The sequence below is a fragment of the Gasterosteus aculeatus genome, chromosome 18 (genome assembly GCF_964276395.1).
Source record: "Gasterosteus aculeatus chromosome 18, fGasAcu3.hap1.1, whole genome shotgun sequence".
Lineage (NCBI taxonomy): Eukaryota > Metazoa > Chordata > Actinopteri > Perciformes > Gasterosteidae > Gasterosteus > Gasterosteus aculeatus.
The window spans coordinates 10,952,502-10,971,432 of NC_135706.1; the positions used below are offsets into that span (position 1 = coordinate 10,952,502).

Here is an 18,931-nt window from a genome sequence, read left to right on the forward strand (position 1 = left end):
GTTTACAGGTTTCCCTGAATGCATGCAACGGCCTTTATACACGTTATATAAAATAGATGCATTGGACAGACACATGCTTTCAAACTCATACTGAGATGATTCAGCCACACAAACATTTTAAAAAACATCTCAAACTAAAACCGTAACCGTGCCGTGTGGTCGTGTACGTTATTGGAATGGTCTTTATACAACCGTAACAAATGTTTGCATCACAAATAGCAGTGTCAGTTCATTTAGACTTGCATAGCAGCGTGTCCTTAATGTTCTAAAATTATTAATTGCAGCTTATAGTTACTCAAAGATAAAATCATTCATACTGAATTCAACAATAGAGCAAATATACCTGAGCAAGAGGTATAGTTACATGATGGGATGCACAGTAAGTTTGCTCTTACGTGTCAAATTATTCTCATTTTACCAAAAGAACAGAAGTCTTTCACAAAAAATAGAGATAACGATATTGAACGATACAACTCTATTAAAGCACCTCTTCCTATTTCACATGCGTGGGAATGAAGCTCAGACACAATATAAGGACTTTCTCAACCATACATAAAATAAATGCAAAGTGCGGTGACAGATTCAAATGAGAATATCCCCCCAAAATATAGAAACTAAAAACAGGATAAACATTTCTACTATAACATACGCTCAAAAAATAAGAGTTGACCACGACCAATACAACCCTGGATGAGGCTTTATTATTGTAAGGCACATATCATTACCTGACAATTAATACCGTACCACATGTGCAAACGCTGATTGAGCTCCAGTTTGCTTTCTCCACCACTGCCAGCTCTGTTTACATGATCAATGACAGTCATTGCAGGTGAACCATCTTGCTTAACCTCTTCTCTGATGTTCTGCCAAAAACTATAAATTAAAGATAAAATAAAAGTTAAGGAACACCATGAAAATGACAGCTTCATAAAAAGCCTTAAGCCCAAAATGTGTTTGAAGATTGTGACATCAGCTCGTTTCAGGCAGAAGTTTCACCAAAAGCCTTCATCAGAGCATCAATCGTTAGATATATAGCTATGCATTGTTTTTTATTATGCTTCTTGCATTTCCCAGCAATAAGTGTTTGGTGAGTTATTGTTCGTGGTTCTTTTTGGCATTCTTCAATATACACACAACCATAAAGTCAAAGACCGGTTGTTAGCAAAATCCCTGTTTTTTTTCTTAGGGCAACATCTAAAAAGGTCTGCATGCAGTGGTGGTGTTTAATGGGAGAGAGTCCAGCAGGACATGCAAACTTTTTATACATCAGTTTTTAAGATATATCCAGTTTCTGGCTTTTCAAATCAGACACTTCAAAAAGGCCCGTCGTCGGCCTTTGGTGCGACCGGCTTGGAGGCAGCGGCCGAGTCCTGATATTTCACTCGGGCCTTCGGGGACGAGCTCGGCGGCAGCGAGAGTCTTCTTCTCATCGACAGCAGTCTGAGGATCTCGCTCACCTGAGACTCGAGCACCGACAGGCGGCCGCTCAGCTTCTGGATGTCTCCCTTCAGCTCCAGCTTGGCCTCCTGCAGGGTCGCCTGGAGGAGCGCTTGTTCGGACGGCGGCTGAGCCGAGGAGTGTTTGAGTGGGTCGACCCCGAGGCCGTGCTCAAACGGGTTTCTCTCCAGGGGGCTCCTTTCCATCGGGCTCCTCTCGAAGGAGCTTCTCGAGTATCCCGCTCGGTCGATGCGAAGGTCGCTCTTGGTGATGCCACTGTCGCAGGAGTCGGTTTTGTGCAGGGCGCTTATTTCTTCCGCTGCCTCTCCCGCACTGTTGCCCATCTCTACGCTCCCCGCCTCTGCACTTTCACCCAAATCCGGGTTCTTGTTGACGACAGCTAAACGTTCTGAGGACCCGGGCGCTTTCTGCCACTCCTCTGCTTTCTCTGGCTTCTTCTTCTCCAGCTCCACGGCAGGAGGCGGTGGTGCAGCTGAAGCGGCGTTTCTGAACTTCGACCAGCCTCGGCCTCCGGGGCGGCCGGTAACGCCACCTGCCGCTCCCTCTCCGGCTGCACCACCGCCCTTCGCAGGGCTGTCGACCCTCTGACAACGCAGACTCTCCGCAGTGGGCCTCGCTGTAGACGCCTCGGCCTCTTGTGTGCAGCCTTGCTCCGACTTCTCACCGGGGTCAAACCTCGGTGCCGCCGCAGCCGGGCTGCCCCCGCCGCCCACTTTCCCCGCTCCTGAGCAGGGCGGGTTATTCTGCGCCGGGGCGCCGTACTCCTGCTGCTGAGAAGATGCAGACTGACACAGTGTGTAGGAGTTTGATTCGCGGTGACGGTGGTGCTGCGGCTCCACCTGCACGCAGTTGTGATCAAAGTAGGAGTGAGACTCTCCCGGTGGCGGAGCGTCCCTCTGCTGCCTGAACCTCTGGAACAGCTTGCGGACCGGGTGGTCATCGGGGATGGAGAGGGTCACCTCGTTTTTTCGCCGCTCCTGCTCCCTCTTCACATCAGCAATCTTTCTGAAGATTATCTGCATGAGGGGGAAAGAGTGCATGAGGAAAACCATGTGGGATATTCACACTGAGGCCACATTCCAGAAGTAGCTGAGTGAAATATATATATATATATATATATATATATATATATTAGTGCTGTCAAACAATTAAATATTGAATCACAATTAATTGCATATATGTCATAGTTAAGGAAAATTAATCGCATATTTTTATCTATTCTAAATGTCTTTTCATTTATTTTTTTCCAAAAAAATAACATTGCCAAAAAAGCCGGTACAAAATAAAATGATAAAGTGCACATTTCAGGTAAAGGGTTAGGGTTTTGTATGTACTTGGAAATGATTTGCCTGAAAAAAAATTAAAAAATGTATTTAATATAAAATCATATCCTGGTATGCTGTCGTGCTGGTGGGAGTATATACATATAATACCCATATAATGCTTGAAAGCCCAGCATGTAGACTTGAAATATTAAAGAACTGAAAACAGCAATGCATCTTTTCATATATGTTCTGAGGGAACTATGATAAGATACAACAACCTCGTGTTCATGAGCAGCATCTAAATATTTCCACATCTGAATAACTGACTTGGGTACAAAGCGCTGCTAGATTCCTTACCAAATACCAATGCTTTGAATCCCCCGTGTTGAACATTTACAAGAGTTATGTTCATAAAACTGGAGGAATTTCCATTGACAGAACTGTTCAAAATGTTCCTGAATAACATAAGAGGCATACGCAAGTTAACTGAGTACAAAACCTTAAAGAGGTTTAAAGAGATCTAAAACCTATTCACCACAAACTCCTCCTCAATCTGCTCATATCAATAATAGATTGCTGTGTTTTTCACTGGTTACATTTGGAGAAAAATACATCAATCTTTAAACATGTCGCCATTATTTGGCTTGACATTGTTTAGATTTAGAACTGCTTCACTGCTTCACTGACAGATTTCAGTATTTTTTATTACATAAGACCCTTTTACAATGGAGAAACTGTAAAAGTAAGGACATTTTAAGTTCAAAGCTAATCAAAACATCAAATATTTATACACCTCCATGTTTCTGTTGTGGCTTGAATGTATTCATCTTTTCTCGATACAGTGATATGAATGCAAGTCTGTTTAATTATGTTATAAAAGTTAAATAATTGTTCAATTTAACGGTTTGTGAGGCTCTCTCGCCAAAAAAGCTCTCAAATCTTATGTTCAGATTTGTTTAAAGGACGTTGATTTACAATTTGGACAGATGATGGAAAAACTCTGCCTCACACTGACGGTATGAGTCGCCATCATTTAACTACAACCAAATGGAAAGAAAAAACCCACAGCTATGGTGTCCGGTCAAATGTTATACCCGTTTCCGTAGGTTGCAGGTGAGGATGAGGTTGCGGGAGAACGTGTTGGCGAACGCCGTGTAAAACTCCAGCACCCTCATCAGAGCGTCCCTCCTGATGACGTGCAGGTCGCAGTAGGTCAAAGCTCGGACGTTGGCGCAAGCCCGGGCCTGCGTGGTCTCTTTCCAGAACACGTCTCCAAACACGTCACCTTTACCTGGATGGAGACGCAAGTGGGCGGTGCGTTTAACGGGACGTAGTAAGAACTGGGCATCGCGTGTCGCCCGGTCAGATGACCGAACCGATACCTGTTCTTTAACCAACAACCCGCACGCCTCCCTGCAGTGAAATAGATCATTGTTTTATGTGTAAGGAAATACCAGAACTGACTTAATAAACATTGCTTTCTTAGTATTGCAAAAGAAAACATCACACGTGATTCCTGAGAGTCCTCCTGCAAAGACCTTTGCGCTTAGTTTAATCTCAACACGCACAGATAAAACCCGAGCCTCCGGTCCGTGTCGTAATGTTACCGAGTATTGCGATGACCTCATCGTCCTGGATGACCTCTAGTGAGCCGGAGACTACAAAGCAGAGGGTGTCCACGCTCTCGCCCACGTGAAAGATGAGGTCACCGGGTGCACAGTGGGTGGTCTGGAACTCCACGGCCAGAGAGCGCAGGCAGCCGTCGCTCGCCAAGCGGAAGGCCGGGTGATCGTTGAACACCTGCCGGTTGAGGTGGACGCAGATGTCCGCCCGCATGTCTTTGGGACAGATTGAGAGGACCTGCGAGAGACATCAGAGATATCGGTGCAGTTTAGTTGTATCGCACGTTATTTTTGTCATTAGTAGTCAACATTTGGTGAAAAGGACCATACGTGTAAATAAACACAAGCGTGTTATTTTAAGAAGACGCGTTTGTGGGTCAAAGGGCAACAAAGTATGAGAACGGGAGCATTCGGTGCTGTTGGAGGGGGGAAATAAGGGAGGATTAAGAGCGTTTCATAGATAGGGCTCCTTCGTTATAACCAACACACACACACACAGTCCTTTCCCCTTTTAAGTAAATCAACCTGCTGTTACGCAGCACAAACCTCCCTTTCTAACACTGTATGATTAGTTCAATGAACCCAGAGTGCACTCAGTGATCTGTGACCTTTGAGGCTATTTATTGTTCACCTGTCAAATCTCCCTGTTCATCTTTTATGATACTGTTTAAAATGAGAGCAGCCTTATCTCTGGTAGCCGCGGATGTGCATACGTTTAACGTTGGTCATTGACCAACATTTTAATCACATTATATATTAGTATGAATATCTTAGAGTTTGTTACTAAATTTACGAACTCCTACTGGTACCAATAATAATAATAATACTACTAATACCTTATCTGTGTCGATGCCTTTAGACATTGCCCAGGTGGAGACGATGAAGTCCATGACCCTCTCACTCAGGCCTTTGGGAACCTGATAAAGCTTCAGGAAGTCACGCACGTTGTTCAGCATCTCGTGGTAGCGGTTTGTGTTGGTGTACATCTGCTGGAAGATAGTGGTGACATTTCCGAAGATGGTGGCATATAGCAGCGCTTAAAAAAATAAAAATAAAAAAAAAACAGGGAAAAGTTAGGCACAAGGCAGCCGGCTGAGTTATTCAACAACATGCGAAGGAGCGGTGTGGTTTATTTTAGGGAACCGTGTCGGATCATTAGGAGTTTGGTTCACGTGGAGGTCTGAATGTTTTCAAGTAAAAGAATTACGTTCATTATTATTATTATCATCATTAGGATTTGAATAATTTAATCTTTTGTATTTTAAGTTAGGGGTTTGAACATTTGAATTAACCTGTATCTTTACATTTTCATTATTGTTTTACATGTTGCAACTTAGGGAGCAAATGTAGCAAATGAAGGTACCTTGAAGGATTTGCATGCAAACTTATGATTGTCACATGATAGGGGCTTGTTTTCTTGATCTAATCAACTTTAAGGAGATTTTACTGCTCAAAATATGTACATTAAACCTACATGGTCCATTAAAAATATCACATACTGTATCACATTAGATCTTTGCCTATTCCATTACTATAATACCTGATATTAAACAGTCCACTAATCCTTCCATTCCTTCAGATTACTGTTTCCTCCTGAGTTGAAAATAAAAGTCTTGTAAATTAAAGAATGGTATAAGATGTGTTTTTTTTAAACAATCAGGTTTTTTTTTACTCCTCCTATGCAAATAATCTAAGTGGTGGATTGAGCGTTTACAAATGTTCTTCACGGAGCACAAGTCCTCACCAAGAGTTCTGTGCAGCAGTGACCTCAAAGAGTCAGTCAGTATCTCTCATCGTGAGGTTTTAGCCGCTCAAGAGGAAAGAGTTGTCTCCAGTCGCCACAGCAGGATCACAGAGGTCAGGATACATATCTAACGTGAAGGCTCATTGTCCTTTTAATACACTCGAGCCTGCAGGCACACTCCCCCCTTTCTTCTTTTCCTAGCGCATAATTCCTGTATCTGTAGCAGGAGACTCATCGGCCATGATTAAACCTGACACTTCAGTGTGACTGAATGGTCTTCGTGATTGAAACACCACAAGAAGAATGGGTTTTTGCTTTTGGAAGTGCAGACCTTGAAGCGCGGCCGTCAGTTAGTGTTTCCCTCACGGTTTTTATTGCATCACTTTACAATGCTGTTTCAGAGGGCCAAAGGTTGGTGGAGGAAGGCGAGTCGTGACGGAGGAACTGTAAGCAAAGGCTGGAAGTGGAAGCGGTGCCACTGAAGGTGAAGCTATTACTGTAACTGTGCGTGATGGAAATAAAACAGACACGTGCATATAAATAGATTTCTATTTTAAGAGGTTCGACGTTACTTAAATGAGGCTAGTTTTCACTTATTGTCTCAGATGTAATGACTTGGCACAATCGAAACAGCTTTCGAGGAAAGTGGGACAGATTAGATTAGGAGAGGGTTATGTTCACTGCTGCTTAAATTACGTGTTGTAAATTAGAATGATGACACTGCGGGAGTAGTAGACGGTTTGAAGGCCAGCAGTGTTATACAACCAGCTACGGTCTTTAGCTCTGCATCACTTGAGATTGCACAGGACCTCGACTTAATAAGCTTGATGTGATAAAACAGTTCCACGAAAACGTCAATGGATCTGAATCAAATCCAACCGACCAACAGTTACAGAATGTCAAACATGAACTGTATTTTTGTTGCTGTATCGGTGGTCTGTCAACATCAGTTTGCTACACATAATAATTGTTGTTGACATGTTTCATTATGCATCTCTGACCAAGCAGAAACATGTTTATTCCTGGAGTTTAAAACCAATCTGAAGCAGAGAATGTAGATAATTCAGCACGAGTGAATTAACTCAAAGACAATGCTATTCGGATAGAATAGTAACAATGACCAACCTTCAGACAGCTCCACAGAGCAGGTTGTGACGGATGCTGAACATGTCACTTTTTATTATGGACAAAGTCCTGATCTCTCCCCAGTGGTTCAAACAACGGGGCTGCAGTTTAATGCGAATGACACGACTAGAGTCAAGAGAGCCTCCGAATCACTGAATACTGTAAAGAATTATTCATGTACCTGAAATGATTAACATGTGGCAGCGTATGCATGTATCCGTGTGTTCTTTGTGTTATTGCCTTTCATTTATCGTGATGAAAGCATGCAAACTAAATCAAATCATGATATAAAATATTTAAATGAGCAATTCTGATCTCTGCTACACCAAATGTTTTTCAGTAAGAACCAGCTATGAGTCGAAGAGTCAGAGCTGGAATTTGACTTTGCATCTGTGTATAAACACCATATGCTGCTTCACTGGCAGCTGGCTCACAACCAGCCGGACTGTGGAGCTCATTACTGTGACTAGCATGCCGGTACATGCACCCAGATTGGCTCCTCTAAGGTTGTACTAGCACATTAGAAACGGATGAACGCATTAACGGGATGGAAGCAGCATCAAAGGATGAACACATCGTACGCTAAGGAGTGATGGAGAAGTGGCTCGTGCTCTGCAGCTGTTGTTGTACCGGCATAATCACTTCACACCTGCTGCTGCAGACATAAACCGGAAGCTTATATCACTTTAACAAGTGGCAGAGGTCTCTGCCACTTGTTAAAGTGTATAGTTATAGCTATAGCTAGTCTGCTGGGCTTACATTGGTTAAAAAGATAAAACCATAAAAGTCTTGCACTCACTTGTATTTGTGTTAATTATCCTATTGTCATAAAATAGTCATTTGCTTTTGCTTTTTAGTGTCAGGGTGCCAGTCGGAATGAATTAATGTCCCTGAGGTAAAACGCACAACTTCTCTGGAGAGGATAGAAAGCACAAATCATAACAGATGCAACCTTTTCTAATTCAGTGTGCTTCAGCGGACATCGTCTTCATACTGTAACAGCGTAGCTGCTGTTCGTTTGTCCTTTATTCAGCTTTATTCGGACTGTCAAGGTTTTCCTCTCCATCAAAGTAGAAAAACAGCAGTCACTTTGATTTAGGCTCCTCTGAAAAGGGTTCGCTTGAATTCCACTTGACAAACTGTCCACTGGCAATTGATACATTTAGGATTTGTGGTGTTTGTGAGAGCCTTGGATGAACCCAGCAACGATTGGAGGCTTCGCGGTAATCGTAATGTGCCTATTCATGTGATAGCAAGAGCTTGTATCCGTATTAGACGACTGTGTGACTCCATTAACTGCTCCATTAACCACCAGTCTCACAAGCAACAGCAACGATACTATTTGTTATGCAAGATCAGATAAGACCTGTGATTTTGAGAAGGTCTTAATGTATTTAAATTAAGAAATATTCCCTGAGATTCCATGATATGTCATAGAATGGATATCCAACAGTGCTTAGTAGAGATTGAGTACTTACAGCCCACCATCATCATGGCCACGGAGAAAATTTTCTCTCCATCCGTGGCCGGAGCGATGTTGCCGAAGCCGATGGTGGTGAGACTCGTCATGGTGAAGTAGAGAGAAGAGATGTACAGCGTGTCCTTGTTGGGACCGCCCTCCCACTGTCCCGTCCCGCTGGCGTTGTAGCGGTAAGGAGTCCCGATGCTCAGGGCCAACTGGTAGAGCCAGCTGTCCGTCTTGATGGTGTTGGTGGCCACGTCGATGACTTCGTAGTCCCCGATGCTGTACCAGATGCAGGCCAGCCAGTGGGCCACCAGGCCAAAGACGCACACCAGCAGAACCAGGACGGCTGCTCCATACTCCAGGTAGTGGTCCAGTTTACGGGCCACGCGGCCCAACCGGAGCAGGCGGATCACCTTAAGGGAGCTGAACAGACTGCTGAGACCCTACAATGATAAATGAGTCGGCCACATTTTTCAAAGGATCATCTAAGCCACAATAATCCACTTGGGATGAATATTTTCAACGATTTAGAATTGGCCATGTATGCGTACTACTATTGGTCAAAGATGTAATGTATAACTCATGTATTTCCTACTGGGAGCAGAGAGTCCTCTGTTCGCGTCGTATTCCTGTGGAAAACTGAAGACTCGCGAAGATGACTTGCTTGAGATAAAGACGGCGCGAAATCCTTAAATACAAACAGTCAATCAGCCACCTGCAGTGTAAAGTATCTACTCATAGGCCATTTTAACAATGCATTCACATAAATTCACTCACGTCATTTACGTGTTCAAAGGCGTTGATGATGTCGTAGGGCAAACAGGACAGCAGGTCGATGACGAACCACGTCTTCAGGTAGTTCATTCGAATGAGCCTCGCGTCTGAGACGATCTCCCCATTGGGACCCACAAAGGTGGTGTGGAAGTTGAGCACAATGTCAATCAGGAAGACAATGTCCACCACGCTGTCCAGCACCAGCCAAGCCAAATTGTTTTGTTTGGTCTTAAAGGAGACGTTGTAGGGCACCATGATGGCGGTGTAGAAGGTGAGGATGAGGATGACCCAGTCCCAGGTGGTCTTGAAGGTGCAGTAGTGGAGGATGATGTGTGGAGGGGTCTTTGGAGCCTCTTGTTTGTACTGAGGGAGGATGTCTGATCCCAGCTGAAGAGCCTTTATCGAGAGGGGATATTTAACACGGTTTAACACACAAGGAACGGCGATCTCCTCAGAGATCCTTCTAGGTTTTAATTTAATTTAATGAAGTATCCTAATCTCAGAATCTGGATCGTATCTTCAATGCACTTTTCTTGTATTAGAATTGGGCACCTCCTCACCTCGGCAAGTCTGGAGGGCTTGTGGCTGACCTCAGTGCTCAGATCGGCTAACTGCTGCACAAGGTTGCGATTGTTGGACAGTGCCCGCGCCAGTCTGGCAAATTTGGTCCATCCCGCTTGGAGACAACAAAAAGAAAGTTTTATGCAGAGATTTTCATTTTACAAACAATCCTGCATTGTCCCTTTTATAATGGTTATTTTATTTGTGGAGGAAAATCCTTTGAGACAACGTAACTGCAATGGCAGTTTCCCAGGGAAATTATTTCTTCTACTCAGCAACAACAACCATGCTGGCAGGTTACATTCTGTTTAGAAAGATCATTTTTCAAATCCACATGACTGTACATGAATGCATCATCCTGGGACAGGACTTGATGGTGTTTCAAAAATTCATTGTAAAGCCATTCAAATCAGGATTATTTTATTTACAGTCAGTGTGTGCCATACATTCACCGTCCCCATGTGGACTGCGTGTCTTTTGCTCCTACTGGATGTATGTAAAAGTCTCGGAGGCAGACTTAATCCCCTGGGACATGGCACCCTCAGAGACCAGCGCTCACTGACCCGCACACGCGACACCTGGACAGTTGCATGTTACATACCAGAAACTGACGTTTTTTTTAAGTCACAGCCACTCGTACGCTCGAGAGATTCATCTGCACTGCAGAGTGCAGAGTGTAGTGTGGATAAAAGTGAGCTTCGGCAGGGCCTTAGTGAGATATTTACCTAGTAAATCTGCGTTGTAACCCTTGGGTGTGTGGAATAAGACATACAAATGCCAGAAGTGGATGAACACAAATGGTTTTTCATGATTACACTTAAACACTGAATGCCGTCTGGTTGAAACCATTGTAACCAGATGCACAAATATGAACTGTCTCACCTTTATTTGTTTCATCTTCGATCGGCTGTTTGAACACCGTGATGTCTCTAAAGGTGCAGAGGAAAAGCACCACCTTGTTGTCCTCGTTTCTGATTGGAGCTACCTGCATGTAGAGCCATATCGGTGTTCCTGTGCAAAACAGTTTAAAGATGTGTGAAAGAGTACAAATGGAGGTGTTAGAAATAAGTAAATCTCATAACACATTTAATGATTTTTAGTTAAAAAAATATATAGTAAATATATAGTGAAACTTACTATTTTTTGTGTACAGCAGCACCTCATAGAATTGGGACTCATAGTTATCAAAGGTCTGTCTAATGTTGTCTATAGTCTTCTTATCAGTAAGGTCGCCGTACATGAAACTGCAAAACAAGGGCGAGACAGATACCAAAAAGCAGAAGTTGTTGTTGTCAGAAGAAAAATAAAGCAGACGTCTCTAATTTAGATCGAAAGCTGTTTCTTCTTCATCTGTATAGTCATGGGTTAGATCATATTACAACAAAAGGCATCTTACTTGCACGAGCTGCTTCTGTGCATGACTTCAGCTCTGTGGTATCCAGACAGCTTGCAGAATCCATCGTTGCTGTAAACGACTGGCCACTGCACGATCTGTGCATTTCCCAGAAGGAAACTGGTTTCTGCAAGAAAATACATTAAAAAAATACAGCAGTCTGAAACAAAACTAGTCAAAAATCAACAAACCTGCAGACTTGAGTGCACTTGTTGACCAAGCTTTCTTAGGTTTATTTTTTCAGTCAATGCCGTAAGATTATTGCAACTGGAATTATGCAACTGTAAAATATTTTAACAATGTGTTAACTATGATGTACATTTCCATAAAAAAATGTTTTAATAAATCCTGTTGCTGACAAACGTCAACATTTACAGTGTATGTGAATCTAAAATAAAGCCATCATTCAAATCACTATAAACCAAACTCTTCCACTATGGTAATAATCATGTATAATGGAAACAAGCTTATTACTATTTAAAGCAGTAAACAATGGCAATTAGACGAGTGCCTCAGCAGAAATAGTTGTTGATAAAATGTTTATGTTCCACCCTTAATGTAGATTAAATATTGATGAGCAGCTGGAAAGTTTGCCAGCTTCACAGCAGTTTGGACAAAACTGCTGCCTCAATAGAAATTCCTGAGGACATTTCCTCCACTTTACAGTCAGTATTGAAGCTGTCAACCTCAATGCGAGTGTATCTTGACGTTTTTATGTTGTAATCAATGCATTCTCCCTGCAGCTGTGTTTCAGATTCGGAAATATTCAGACAATAATGTCTGAATTTCTGATGTTTTAACAAACTAAATTGACCTAAATTATACTACAGAGGCGAGACATTGCATTTATGTTGCATTATATTTATTTTTCAATGATAATATTACCTTTCTAAAATATAAAGAACAAATACTGATAAATATAACTGCATAACAACACACATATATTTGTTCAAAATGCAAGACAAAGCCACGAAACACAAATCACACATCCCCTAAAAGAAAATTTAAAAGGCGTTTGTAGGAATCCAGAACTTATCAGGAAAAAAACAGCCCTTAAATCATCGTATAATTAGCAATAAAACATCAAATGGCCTTCTGAAGAGCAGTATTGTAGCTATTATAGGATATTGATACATGTCTTAAAGGTATCGTGTGTATGGACTACTGAAATCAACCCAGGGAATTTGCACATGAGGCTTTTTGCATTAATCATACTTCGTTGTGTTGTTGCAACAAAAAAAGTAAAAAGTACGATAGTGAAGTCTTCATTTCTGCGTCTTTCCATTACATATAAATAACATTGAATGTTTACTTCAGCATCGCATGCAGCCTCGTGTTGTACCGTGAGTGACGTGCCAGATCAACATCCAATAATAAAAATTCAAATTTTTCTACCTTAATTAAAATTAAAACTCACCACTCGAGCGCCGGACAATATTTTCCAGAAAAGTATTTTGCGGAGCCACCAGGCCTCTCTTGCCCCCATGCATCGTGAGGGTTCAGTACACCGACTCAAGAGATGCTCGGTGTTCGTGCTGCTGTTAACAACCCCCCCACCCCCCTTCCATCCACCCCCCCTCCCCCCTCAGCTGTCTGCCCGACCGAAGCGTGGACCACAAGCGTGAAGATCTCATGAGGTACTTCCGGACTGCGGTTTTTTAAATAAAAATAAAACATCATCAACAATTGTGGCATTATTCGCCGTGAACAAAAAAAAGAATATTTCACGTGGGAATTATGATTTCCTGTCATCTACAACTGTGATGTTCACACGCGCATATCAGGAGAAGGAAGGAGCTTTGTCTGCTGAATGAAGTTCAGTCTTCGAATTCGAATACACCGTGTGTAAATATACTTCAAAATCACATCGGCACGGCAAAAAAAAATTTAATTAGAGGCGTTTATTTGAAGCTTTTATTTTGGAGGTAATTGTGCAATAATATCCCGCAGTTGGTTGGTGGATCATTTGGCTTTTCAGACCTGTACACGTGCACTGCCCCGAGATTCATATTATATTTCTGTTAACATTTTATTTTACTAACATATGTATCTATATATATAGATATATATGTCGACATATATGACCATTTATTTATGTGACATTTGATAATTATTTTACCATATGTAATTGAGCATAACTCCAGCAGGGAGAGCTCTTTATTTGCCTATGAACCCACTGACATTAAGTCCAACGAAGAAGAAGGAAAAGCAGCCACAGAAGAAGAGGAAGCAGAGCGATCACGGGAATAACGGTTTGACGCAGTTTCGCAGGCGTCCGCCGTGAATTAAGGCAAACCGTGACGTAATGGTTAACCGTCACCGCTTCAACGGACTTTGGATGCTGCCGTCAACGCCGACGTACACGGTCTGCGACTTGAATGCGGATTCCAGGCAGTAGTGAGGTGCAACTGCCCTTAGCTAGCAAGCTAACCCGCCTCCCCGTGTTTTTTTATTTTGTTAAGAGCAATGCAACGGCCACCGAGCTCCGCTTCTCCTTAAACCCACTCCGATGAACATGAACTCTGCTTTTACGACTGCGCAGCGTTGTGCGTTTTAACATTTATTTGTTTTGGGATTTTTTTTACATTCATTTAAAGTCATGGCGAACGACTTTGTTGAGAAGTTTGTCCGGCTGTGTAATCATCTTCAAGACCCGCGCCATGTCGCCAAGTTCCAGCACGTCTGCGGCGTCAAAGGGACATTTCCGGTTAAACCGACCGAGTCGGACGGCGCAGACTCGGGGACGGAGCGTCCCGGGCTGCGGAAGAGGGTCCACCAGGGGGGACCGGGCTCGGACGTCACCGCGGGGAACGGGGCGAGCGGGGACGCGACCCCCCCGCAGGTTAACGGAAGGCAAGGGGACGTTACCGTCGGGCTCGACGGTTCCTCGGCAGCGGCCGCGGGCGTCGAGCGGGACACCACCAGAGCGAAGCCTCTCCGCAGGAACTCCCTGACCGGAGACGTGGGTCAAGAGTTCCTCATCCAAAACAAGTTTCTGTTCTACCTGTTCACGTTCGGGACCGAGCTGGGCAACGAGATGTTCTTCATCGTCTTCTTCCCCTTCCTCTTCTGGAACATCGACGCCCTGGTCAGCCGGCGGCTCATCGTGGTCTGGGCCTGGAACCTGTTTGTGGGACAGTCCACCAAGGACATGGTCCGCTGGTCCCGACCGGCCTCTCCCCCCGTCGTGAAGGTGGAGGTCTTCTACAACTCCGAGTACAGCATGCCGTCCACCCACGCGATGACGGGGACAGCGATTCCCTTCTGTCTCTTCATGCTGACCTACGGGCGGTGGCAGGTGAGAGACCTTTTCAAACCCCCCGCATCCCAAGAGTGTCACATCTAGGGTGGTCGTGGTCGGGGGTGTACAGCTTGAATGCAGAGAGGGGGGGTCACCAGCAGGGCAAAGGGGTCAACTGCTTCAGGGGCCCCAAAGTCAGCACGTTCACAGTGTATTATTTGAGTTTGAAAGTGAGAAAGTGTGAAAGTCAGAGCTGATATCACATAGTTTGTTAGTGGATTTGCATAAACGTTTTGGGAAAATCGGTAACTCATTTTTGTGTTCTTCGTGGTCTACTATGAATCATACTTAAGAAAATGTTCTCCTGGTACAACAACAAAACATTGAACACATAATTAAAAAAACTAGTGTTCTTGCAAATAACCAGAAGCTGCACTTAGTTTCCTCTGCTAATATTAAAGTACTGAAACCTAAAATAAGATAGCATCTCCCTCTGGGACACTCACATCTTTCTCCATCTAGTATGCTATCAAATACGACTGCACTAAACCACGGCACGCATGTCAAATAACTTTCCTTTTGTGTGCTTTTCTCCTGAAGATCAGTGTTTTGAAATTGGGTAATTATCTCCATGCCAGTTAGGGAACCTTGAACTAACGCGATAAAGTATCTGCTGTGTTGAAAGAGAAGGTCAGCTGATATTATGCTCACATGGTGCACATTTCTGTTTAATTGCACAGACTACCCGAGACACGGCACACACCAGGGTAGTATTCCTGCTGATCTAATGGCTAATAAACACAACAGGATACATTCTACACGGAGAGTGAGAGGATCAATGGTTTGAAGACCCCCCCCCCTCCCCCCTCTCTCTCCACAGCGTGGAACTGAACTGCGATATTATTACAGACAACTATGTTGTAAACTCGCACATCTAAATGAAGTTTTCTCACAGCTACGTCAGTGATGTTGTGCTTCACGCTGCATTACAATCGGGTGTTGTAGCTATGACGTGAACATGTTTTGATGGGGAAGGTGCACAGACCCACAGTGTCACAGGGTTTTGGGAGCCACAGTTTTAAGGTTCAGCTGAACTAGATCTCGATAAGAAAAGACAATAGTTCAGGAAATGCACAAGGCATCTGAACCTAATAACATGTAAAGAGCTCCTCGTGACCTTTTCCTCCACAGTTCCCCGGTGCCGACTATGAGGGTCTGAAGGTCTGTTTACAGCCAAAGAAATGAAAAGAACATCCTGCCTTTGGACCATTGTTAATTGTTATTGTCATCTTGTGTGAGCTTGTGGCCCAAAAACATTCCTGTTCAAGCAGAGATTTCGAACAGGACAGGGTGTGTCAATAGCACACGAGCAGGGGAAACGTAGTTCAGATCTTTCGATGAACAAAGACTCGCTCTTCTACATTGTAAAACCTAGACCGAGCAAGGAGGGACTAGTGGATTTGATTTAGGGAAAGTATGGACATTACCATAGATTGTGGCACATATTCACGCTCCCCTGGAGTGGAACTGTTTTAACTTTACTTATCCTGTACCTTCCTGTCTAGCACCATCATTGGGTCAAACTTTATTTTTTAACCAAACGCCTGTTAAACTAATAACATTCCAAGAGGTTTCAGCTGCACTTTTTTTTTTTTAAGAGTCCACATGGTAAAACTTGACATCAGCATGTTTTCCCAGCCGTTGTGTTGACATTAGCATGCTCACTGTAGCATTTAGCTCAAAGCTTCACAGGTGCTTATCTTCACCCACATGCTATATTAATATTATTTCATGTCCTTGCTTCCAGTATTCCTTCCTCTTTGGCTTTTGTGTGGCTCTCAGCTGGAGTATCCTGGTGTGTGTCAGCAGAATCTACATGGGGATGCATTCCGTTCTGGTAAGTATATTAAATAAACCACATGAAATGAAGAATGCTTCTCACTGAAACAACATGAATACCTCAAGAATAAAAAGAGACGCTGTTCCACCTAAAACCGTAACACTGGCTTGGTCAAACATGACCATTGCAAAACGTTAATATGCATGACAGCCACTCGTGCCCCATGTATTGTAATTACAACTTTCTCAGGAACGTAAACCTAATTATCAGAGGAAATTTTTGCCAGCGCCAATAAACAAATCACGGCCAGATTAGATTTGGTTGCCAGGCGAACATATTTAGCGGACGTTGTTTATGTTCTGCATTACAACTGATAATACATTTCCAGTTTAACGTCCTGTATTAAGTCTGCAACGAAAACGCAATGAATCATAAAATGGCTTAATGACTTTGTATGAAGCATTTCTGTGCAAATGTGAGTGAAAACTAACGTCTTTCTTGGCATATGTGCGTGGTTTACCCTGATTTGTGTCCCTGTGTTGCAGGAGGTAATAACTGGCTTCCTCTACAGCCTCCTTATCTTAGCCGTTTTCCAGCCAATTTTGGGCAAGATCGACAGCTTCTACATGACGGACCCCTTCGCTCCTCTCGTGATTATCGTGTCCCACGTGAGCCTCGGACTAGTGGCTTTCTCTCTGGATTCCTGGAGCACCTCTCGGGGGGACACGGCTCAGGCCCTGGGCACCGGGGTAGGCGCTGCCATCGGCACACACGTTAACCACCAGCTGGGGCTTCTGCTGGATCCGCCGCTGGCCTCACTTCCTCTAACTCTGCCGCCAGTGACCGCGGGTTTGGTGGCGCTCGCTCTGCTGCGCTTCTTCACAGGAGTCGCCGTCATCCTCGTCACGAGGATGGTTATGAAAGCAGTGACTATTCCGTTCTTGTGTCGCCTGTTTGGGCTGCCTTCAGATGACGTAAGACAAGCGAGGCAGCACATGAAAGTAGAGCTGCCGTACCGTTACATCGTCTACAGTGTTGTTGGCTTCAGTTGTGTCTGTGTGGTGCCTCTCATTTTCAGGATCTTAAACCTTGCCTGAGTGTTTTGCGTGTGTGTGCAAACTGTAATTTTCTGCTGACGTGTTGACCTTATGGTGAAAGCGAAGGGCACTTGGAAACACGCTTCTGCTTTCGACACATGATAAATCGATGTTTCTGCACGACAGAAACTAATTTAATGAATTCTTTTGGTGACATGTTTTTTCTTTTATATTGTCATTAATCCTCTTTGCCAGTGAGTTCCATTGTTGTTCCAATGAGGCACACTGTTGCTCAGGCTGACATGGCCTCAGTAGTTTATGCTGAGTTGATCCCACACAGACTAGAGGAAGGAAAGTTTTGGTGCATCAAAGCAATTTTGGTTTTGACCCTTTTCATTGGTTGACAGTGATAATATGGAACATTATCAGCCTTATCCCTTAATATATGATTTAATATTCAGTGTTCATTGGAACTTTGCAAATAGGAAGTCTATCAAATGTACTGATGATGCTTGCATTCTAAAATAAGGAATATATTGTTGATTTTCATCATTAATTGGAATAAGATTTGAGAATGTCATGCCCTGACAAAAACCTAACCATGGATATTTCATTTATTAAGTTGACATCAGTTGTCGCCATTGTTGAATAAAATCAACCAGGCGCACATTCACATGTGTTTGCGTTAGCTGCACAATTGTCATTTCTTTAAAAAAAAACTGGAGAAACCTGTGTGTTGTATAATAAATACTTTTTCTGCATTATAATAGCCAGCATTATCTATATCATTACCTCGTTTTTGTACGTGTTTTGTGCTCGTTTCAAAAATCCATTTTTATTTTGGGTCAAGTGTAATTTGAAAGCTTAAAATTAATATAGCCTATTTTTGATAAAGTATTTTGCCATCGTACCTAATTTGCTGACTTGTTGCTAAAGAATAAAAATCAATCTATATTCTTTCTTGATTTCAAGAATCCTATTTAGGTGGCTTTTCAGTTGGCCTTCCTTAAACTACAGTATATAAAATATTGACCCTAGCCTGAAGGTTTTAATTTCATGTTATTTACTGTTTACTGTGATATCCAAATGATTTGCTTTAATATTTATGTCAGAATTGTATTGCCTGAACATTTATACTAAGTACTCATCAGTATGTACCGGTCTAGTGTTACCGACCATTTCCATATCTTTTTTCTGTTATGCAAGGCTTGTAACCTTGTGAAAAAAATATGGAAACAAGAATAAAATCTTCCAAAAAACCCCATTTCAATGCATTATATTTTCCTTGCAAGTAATCTGAAGTTCAGAGAAGAAGTGAGTCGCTGCCACAAATCCAGAATAACTGCATTTTTGTTTTGTCAATAGCGAGGGAAGGCATGCAGTGTGGTAATATTTGTTTTACTCAA

At 43.0% G+C, this 18,931-nt stretch overlaps 2 protein-coding genes across 2 annotated transcripts; one reads left to right on the plus strand and one right to left on the minus strand.

Moving 5' to 3' along the window:
- Positions 1 to 1,155: 1,155 nt before the first annotated feature.
- Positions 1,156 to 12,934, minus strand: LOC120808482 (voltage-gated delayed rectifier potassium channel KCNH5). Its single transcript, XM_078093228.1, has 12 exons — positions 12,825 to 12,934; positions 11,411 to 11,534; positions 11,152 to 11,258; positions 10,897 to 11,025; positions 10,014 to 10,129; positions 9,457 to 9,849; positions 9,275 to 9,367; positions 8,693 to 9,122; positions 5,182 to 5,381; positions 4,331 to 4,583; positions 3,818 to 4,014; positions 1,156 to 2,474 (listed from the first exon to the last, which is right to left on the minus strand). Exons 1-12 carry the CDS (start codon positions 12,895 to 12,897, stop codon positions 1,314 to 1,316), a joined length of 3,276 nt encoding a protein of 1,091 aa, XP_077949354.1. The 5' UTR covers positions 12,898 to 12,934; the 3' UTR covers positions 1,156 to 1,313.
- A 555-nt stretch (positions 12,935 to 13,489) lies between these two features.
- Positions 13,490 to 18,789, plus strand: LOC120808106 (sphingosine-1-phosphate phosphatase 1). Its single transcript, XM_040160735.2, has 3 exons — positions 13,490 to 14,705; positions 16,456 to 16,545; positions 17,034 to 18,789. Exons 1-3 carry the CDS (start codon positions 14,007 to 14,009, stop codon positions 17,583 to 17,585), a joined length of 1,341 nt encoding a protein of 446 aa, XP_040016669.2. The 5' UTR covers positions 13,490 to 14,006; the 3' UTR covers positions 17,586 to 18,789.
- The last annotated feature ends 142 nt before the right edge of the window (positions 18,790 to 18,931 follow it).

Bases quoted from the DNA above. Each gene is read 5' to 3' on its own strand.
- LOC120808106 (XM_040160735.2), top strand. From the start codon at position 14,007: ATGGCGAACGACTTTGTTGAGAAGTTTGTCCGGCTGTGTAATCATCTT. The intron at 14,706-16,455 runs GTGAGAGACCTT...CCTTGCTTCCAG, and splicing joins TGACCTACGGGCGGTGGCAG to TATTCCTTCCTCTTTGGCTT. The intron at 16,546-17,033 runs GTAAGTATATTA...CCTGTGTTGCAG, and splicing joins TGGGGATGCATTCCGTTCTG to GAGGTAATAACTGGCTTCCT.
- LOC120808482 (XM_078093228.1), bottom strand. From the start codon at position 12,897: ATGCATGGGGGCAAGAGAGGCCTGGTGGCTCCGCAAAATACTTTTCTG. The intron at 11,259-11,410 runs GTAAGATGCCTT...CTTGTTTTGCAG, and splicing joins CACAGAAGCAGCTCGTGCAA to TTTCATGTACGGCGACCTTA. The intron at 9,123-9,274 runs GTAGGAAATACA...TTATCATTGTAG, and splicing joins CAGAGGACTCTCTGCTCCCA to GGTCTCAGCAGTCTGTTCAG.